At 53.4% G+C, this 7,527-nt stretch overlaps 1 protein-coding gene across 1 annotated transcript; it reads right to left on the minus strand.

Annotated features, from left to right (window-relative positions):
• Positions 1-617: 617 nt before the first annotated feature.
• On the minus strand, positions 618-6,708 carry COA8 (cytochrome c oxidase assembly factor 8). The gene is made up of 5 exons (XM_078864450.1): positions 6,353-6,708; positions 5,047-5,229; positions 2,926-2,989; positions 2,107-2,197; positions 618-1,182 (listed from the first exon to the last, which is right to left on the minus strand). The coding sequence occupies exons 1-5, from the start codon at positions 6,494-6,496 to the stop codon at positions 1,083-1,085; spliced, it is 582 nt and encodes a 193-aa protein (XP_078720576.1). The 5' UTR covers positions 6,497-6,708; the 3' UTR covers positions 618-1,082.
• Between the last annotated feature and the right edge of the window lie 819 nt (positions 6,709-7,527).

Below are 7,527 nucleotides of genomic sequence, written 5' to 3' on the forward strand. Positions count from 1 at the left end.
GCGCACGGACGCAAGGTGGTGGCCACCTTCCCCCCTCCCATCGGTTTAAACCCGAACACGCGGACAGCTTGCGCCGCCAGAGTTCACGGTGAGCGGGGCGCGTTGACAGAGGGCAACGACAGGCGGTGACAAAGGGTGACAATGTGCGGTGACGAAAGAGGGTGACGATTAGGTGCAAGGGCAATGATTGGTGGCAGTGGCTGACGAAACGGGGGTGGGGTGATATGCGATGTCACGTGGAGTGGCAACACCCACGGCAACGGCAACGGCTCGAGACGAATAGGTCTTTATTTTATGCAAAGGAAACTCCGGCTCGCAACTCGTTCGCAACACGCGGGACACACCGTGAGGTCACCATCCCGCACATCCAAACTTGCGTTTACTTCCGGCAGTGTGCAGCGTCCGCGGGCATCGCCTGGACCCCCAGTTTCCTCCAGGATGAGCCTGAGACTCGTTGGAGCTGTCCTGGCTGCCCACGCCGTCGCTTGTTGTCAATGTTTTTGTTGTTGTTGTTGGTGCTGGGCCCTGCTTGCTGTGCCGCAGTGTTGCCATCTCTCCTCTCTCTTAGATGATTTCCCTGCCTTGACCGCCCCTCCCCCTCCACCCCCTCCGCCTGCTACCCCGAGGTAGTTTTTGTTCATTCTTGTAAAGTGTCTTGAAATGCGACTTTAGAAAAAAAAATGTTTACAAAAAGATCTCATTTTTTTCGCATAGCGCAATTTACGGAAATTGCATCTGAAAACGCCGACAAATTCAATTTTTTTTAACTCTCGCAATTTTCACACGGAGGCCATCGGGAGAATACAGAAACAAGCACGTATGCAGGCAGAGCGGCGATGACAAAGGCCGCTCTCACGACATTTTACCAACTTGCCGCATACACGCAACATACTTTCAAATTATTGTAAAATGGTTGTTGTGGTTGCTGTGCCCAGAGCCGAGCCACAGGCACGATGCGCACGGATCGCCGGCTCCGGACACGGTCTCCGCGCGGCGACCACGTCAGCCGGGAGACACGGGCGGCGGCTACTTCCTCCCAGTAGCCAGCAGTGACTACAGCCACCGCACGGGGAGTCGCGAGGTCACCGGGGGCGACCGCCACTCAGCACAAACCTCCAGGCTCGGAGCACGGCCACGCGACCCATCATCCACGTCATGGTGAAGTTCCTGCGGTACCACTCCCTGCAGGAGAACACGCACGCCACAACACACGACTCCCTTCAGGAGCTCGCACAACACTTCCTGCAGGAGCACACAAACACACACAACACTCCCTGCAGGGGCACACACACACACACACAACACTCCCTGCAGGAGCACACACACACACAACACTCCCTGCAAGAATGCACACACACACACACAACACTCCCTGCAGGAATACACACACACACACAACACTTCCTGCAGGAGCACACACACACACACAACACTCCCTGCAGGGGCACACACACACACAACACTCCTTGCCGGAGCACACAAACACACACAACACTCCCTGCAGGGGAACACACACACACACAACACTCCCTGCAGGAGCACACACACACACAACACTTCCTGCAGGAGCACACACACACAACACTCCCTGCAGGAATGCACACACACACACACAACACTCCCTGCAGGAATGCACACACACACACACAACACTCCCTGCAGGAGCACACACACACACAACACTCCTTGCAGGAATGCGCACACACACACAACACTTCCTGCAGGAATGCACACACTCACACACAACACTCCCTGCAGGAGCACACACACACACAACACTCCTTGCAGGAATGCACACACACACACACAACACTCCCTGCAGGAATTCACACACACACACACACTTCCTGCAGGAATTCACACACAACACTTCCCTGCAGGAATTCACACACACAACACTCCCTGCAGGAATGCACACACACACACACAACACTCCTTGCAGGGGCACACACACACACGCATGAGGCTCCCTGCATAACCACCAAACACTCCCTCAACTTGCCATCAACATCCATCACCATGGGCTGTCTCACCATGGTGACGCAATGTTGACATGTCAACACGCGTGTACAACCGCGCGTGGCACTCGCACACGAGGGCACGCACTTGTTATAGTTGAGGTGCTTGGTGTAGTTGTCATCCAGAAAGCCTTTGTAGAATTCTGCCATCTCCTCCACGCTCAGACTCCTCTTGGAACCTACACGCAGGAATCGTACGAATCTCACCATCGCTCATATGACGATCTATGCGCAGACAAGTCAAATAAAATCCAAGTGATTTCCTGCTCAAATACTCATCTCCTCCTTTTCCTATCCACGGCACAATTTCGAGCTTGTTTAAACTTCACGAGCCTGCCAGAACAGCTCAACCCGGCCAGCACACCTCCCATCTACACACACACACACACCTCCCATCTACACACACACACACACACCAATCCAGCCAGCACAGCACCCATCTACACACACACACCGACCCAGCCAGCACACCTCCCATCTACACACACACACCTCCCATCTACACACACACACACCGACCCAGCCAGCACACCTCCCATCTACACACACACACCTCCCATCTACACACACACACACCAATCCAGCCAGCACACCTCCCATCTACACACACACACCTCCCATCTACACACACACACACACCGACCCAGCCAGCACACCTCCCATCTACACACACACACACACACATCGACCCGGCCAGCACACGTCCCATGTACATTGACAATCCACCTTGGGTCTATCCACGTTCACGACCCATAATATATTTCGGCATCAGGCGCACACCATATCCAGTACACCTTTCACTCCAGGCTGCGGCTACCGGTCACATGCCAACTCCAGTCTACACGGCGACCTGCAAAATGTTCCAGTGGGAGATGAATCCCTGGGAGGGGGTGGGGCCGGGACTCACCGTCCTCATCGTGAGTCCCCAGCCCTTTATCGCGCAGACGCTTCACGATGAACTGCTGCTTCTCCTGCGTGGGCACAAGTGGTGTGGGCACAGGCGTGGGCATGGGTGGTGTGGGCACAGGTGGAGCAATGCTGCTCACATCTCACAGCTGACCTCACACCGCATCAAACACAAAGATGCCCTCCCCCCCTATAGCCTGAACAGACTGTAGGGGCAAGTGTTGTTGGGGAGCAACGCCTACGAAGGCCGGCTCGGCACACGAGGGGGCGGGTGGCCAGCACCATGCCCGGCCGCTTTTGTCTCCCCAGTGGCGGTGTTTACACATTGCAACAGGTACTCGTTTGAGGTTGAGTAGACCTAGGGGAGGCCCAGGACAGATGCAGATAATCGTCACTGGTGTTGGCCGTGAGTGGAAATCGACTTGGGTCGCAGGGTTCGGAGCGCAGTGCGCTAACCGTTGCACGACTTGCTTTTTAATTTCGTGCGTTTTTAAATACTAGATAATAAAAGACTGCCTTCTCCAGGTAAAATTTTTCTAAAAATATAATAATGAACATGATATGATTTTTTTTTATACGATCAGTCATGAACAACTACTTAAAATTTTGTAATATTTACACGAACAAAATTGTTGATTTGATTAAACTTCTTACATTTAAAGACGTACCCATCGGAAACCGCTCAATTTAAAGATTCCATTCTACTTTTATAAGAAAGAACAAATTTGTTTTTACGTAATCCTCTATGAAAGGAAGCCCCTATCTTCTACCGTTTTCAAATTATTCAGATTTGAACATTAAAAAAATGCAGATTTTTTTGTTCAAAACCGCTTGAATCCGAAATATCTCAAAAACAATAAAAGATAGAACCCCAATGGTTCTCGCTTTATTTTTATTTGCCAGTTAACCCTCTTATTAAATAAAAAAACCCGCAATCTTATATTTTGAATGGTTTCTGAATGATACCATGCACAAACATGTTTATGAGGCACTTACAATCGAGATTTGGGGGCCATAAATTAACAATCTCAGATTTTCTGATTGTTCCTGTTGTTTGAGTCCTAAATAATACATGTGTACCAAAATTGAGCTTTCTACCTTGTCGGGAAGTATTCAATAGCTTTTTGAGACATACAGATTAAGGTTTTTATTGATATAGAAGATACACTATTTGTTGTTTAAGTGATGAGTTAAGAAACGCCTAAATCTGTGCTCTCGGTTTGCCTGGGTGGAAAGTGGACAACGTCTTAGGAGTGCCACAGTGGCGAGATGTTAACTACCTCGCCTGGTATGGAGGAGGTCCTGGGTTCAATCCCAACCCTGATGCCTGTATATTTGGAGTTTGCGTGTTTTTCTTGTTGTCGCATGGATTTTTCTCTGGGTCCCCTGGTTTTTCCCTCCACATTTAGAATCAACACGCTATAAATTTCGACATAAGCCACTTCGTTGAAATATCATGTGCGGCCAGGTTGCCTTTAAAAAAGAGCTACATAGCTGAGTGGGCCTTAACAAGTAAAATACAAAAAAAAATTAAGTTTAGTCTTTGCCCAGTCCTGGCCAGCTGGCTCAAAACGTGACAAAACACATTCCTGCGGAGGGAGTTGGTAGGAACGTTGGTTGCTCGGTCAATGGCCAGGGTCAACGGCGGCGTGGTGTATTCCGCAAATATGCCCGACTGTGAGGGCGGGCACAAGCCGGCGTGAGTAGGTTAAACGTTGAGTTTTATAAGGGCACCACGGGGTGACCACCCCCTCCCCACCCAGCCCCTCCCCACCCTCCCCACCCAGCCCCTCCCCACCCTCCCCTTCCCACCCAGCCCCTCCCCACCCAGCCCCTCCCCACCCTGCCCCTCCCCACCCAGCCCCACCCTCCCCTCTCTCCCCACCCAGCCCCTCCCTCCCCACCCAGCCCCTCCCTGCACGACGGACAGACAGACACAATAATCCCCTGTGAGTTGGTGTAATCAGGAGGGTCCTACCAGTATTAATTGATCTCACCACTTCTGACACACACTCGTGACCTCGTCCCCTGCTATATGTCCAAACCCAGCTATGTTAGACCCCCGAAGGAGGGGGGGATGGGGGGATGGGGTCACATAATCCTCTCCCACGCCAGCCTTTACCCGGCTAAAGGTCAGGTTCTGATCGCTCCAGAAGTGGTGGCTCCACGCCTCGGTGTCTCCACGCAGCTCGCGCAGCTGCAGCTCCAGCGGCGACTCGGCGGGTCGTCTCCCCACGCGCACGGGACGCAGGTTCGAGTCCCGGTCCGGGGGACCTACCCAGTCCCGCTCGGGCTCCGAGGGCGGCTGGGTATGAGAGAGGGCCGGTGAGGTGATGCCGGGAGGGGGGGGCAGAGTCGCTCATGTCGGGCACATCATTTTGTAGACATGCCAGAGGAGTGGAGTTCACTCCGAGTTCGTCTAGTCACCATGTGTGTGCGTTCATGCCAGGGCAGTCGTGTCACTCCGAGTTACATTCTTCGGGTCTTTCGGTAAAGTCACGTAGATAGGTTGAAAGAAAACAACAAAAAGCTGCGACATTTCGATCACAACACAAGCAGGCGTCATCGAAAGACCCAAAGAATGAATTCCTGCCGCCACGAAAGCTTTGAGTGAAGATTCACTCCGAGATAACCAAGGCACTGCAAGGGAGTGCAGTCACCCCGTCAGTGCAGTCATTTAGTAGTCACCCAGTGAATAGTCACTAGGAGTGAGTCACAAACTCATTCCCACTCGTCTGGTCACTCACTCTGATCACTCACTCACTGATCACTCACTGTAGTCATTGATCACTCACTGTAGTCATCGATCACTCATTCACTGATCACGCACTGTAGTTATTGATCACTCACTGTAGTTATTGATCACTCACTGTGGTCACTGATCACTCACTGTAGTTATTGATCACTCACTGTAGTTATTGATCACTCACTCTGGTCATTGATCACTCACTGTAGTTATTGATCACTCACTGTAGTTATCGATCATTCACTGTAATTATTGATCACTCACTGTAGTTATTGATCACTCACTGTGGTCATTGATCACTCACTGTAGTCATCGATCACTCACTGTAGTTATTGATCATTCACTGTAGTCATCGATCACTCACTGTGGTCATCGATCACTCACTGTAGCCACTGATCCCTCACTGTAGTCATTGATCACTCACTGTAGTTATTGATCACTCACTGTAGTCATCGATCACTCACTGTGGTCATTGATCACTCACTGTAGTCATCGATCACTCACTGTGGTCATTGATCACTAACTGTAGTTATTGATCACTCACTGTAGTTATCGATCACTCACTGTAGCCACTGATCACTCACTGTGGTCATTGATCACTCACTGTAGTTATTGATCACTCACTGTAGTTATCGATCACTCACTGTAGCCACTGATCCCTCACTCTGATCACTGTAGTCACCTGCGCCGCGCTCCTCGCCTCACGATGCTCGCCGCTCGCCGCGGCCCGGGTCGCGGGGAGGCCCAGGGTGGGGAGCCGTAGGGGGCCCAGGGCGGGAAGGCCGCGGCCTCCCGGACGCAACCGCAGCAGCAGCAGCCGCCGCATGGCCGCGCTCGGCGCGGGTGACCTCCGAGGAGAGAGCCTCGGGGTTCGATCTCGGGGCGAGCGGCTGCTGCGGGGCCGCGGCTGCTGCGCTCGTCTCGAGCGTGGCCTACGGCTCCTGGCGAGGAGGAGAGGGTTCGGTGAGGGTCGAGCGAGCGCCAGGGACCAGGTAGCAGTCGGTTCTGAGGAGCAGGCCAAGGCTGGGGGGGGGGCAAGGCTGGGGAGGGGGGAGAAGGCGTCGCAGGGCCGAGAGCGCCCCCACGTGGCCACCGCCACCCCCCCCCCCCCCCGTGGCCGCCACCCCCCCCCCCCCCCCGTGGCCACCCCCACCACCCCCCGTGGCCACCTCCACCACCCCCCGTGGCCACCTCCACCACCCCCGTGGCCACCTCCACCCCCCCCCGTGGCCACCTCCACCACCACCCCCCCCCCCACATGGCCACCTCCACCACCCCCCGTGGCCACCTCCACCACCCCCCGTGGCCACCTCCACCACCCCCGTGGCCACCTCCACCACCCCCCCCCCCCCCACGTGGCCACCTCCACCCCCCCGCTCGCCCTCTGCTCGGTCCCCATGAGAGCGGCAGTGAACCCGTACGCCATCAACATCAGCAGCAGGATCGAGAAATGGTCAATCCACTGCTGGATTATGGCCTTGCAAAGTCGTCGCCATCTCTCGCTGTCCTGCGATGGACCTCGTGCACCTCGCTGCTGCACTCGAACAACCACCCACTCAATTAACTCACTCAACCACAACCACCACTCAATTAACTCACTCAAACATAACCACCCACTCAATTAACTCACTCAACCACAACCACCACTCAATTAACTCACTCAAACATAACCACCCACTCAATTAACTCACTCAACCACAACCACCACTCAATTAACTCACTCAAACATAACCACCCACTCAATTAACTCACTCAACCACAACCACCACTCAATTAACTCACTCAACCACAACCACCACTCAATTAACTCACTCAAACACAACCACCCACTCAATTAACTCACTCAACCACAACCAC

The sequence above is a fragment of the Lampetra fluviatilis genome, chromosome 18 (assembly GCF_964198595.1).
Source record: "Lampetra fluviatilis chromosome 18, kcLamFluv1.1, whole genome shotgun sequence".
Lineage (NCBI taxonomy): Eukaryota > Metazoa > Chordata > Hyperoartia > Petromyzontiformes > Petromyzontidae > Lampetra > Lampetra fluviatilis.

Bases quoted from the DNA above. Each gene is read 5' to 3' on its own strand.
- COA8 (XM_078864450.1), bottom strand. From the start codon at position 6,496: ATGCGGCGGCTGCTGCTGCTGCGGTTGCGTCCGGGAGGCCGCGGCCTT. The intron at 5,230-6,352 runs GTGACTACAGTG...TCTCATACCCAG, and splicing joins AGGCGAGGAGCGCGGCGCAG to CCGCCCTCGGAGCCCGAGCG. The intron at 1,183-2,106 runs GTGCGTGCCCTC...GTTCTCCTGCAG, and splicing joins AAGCACCTCAACTATAACAA to GGAGTGGTACCGCAGGAACT.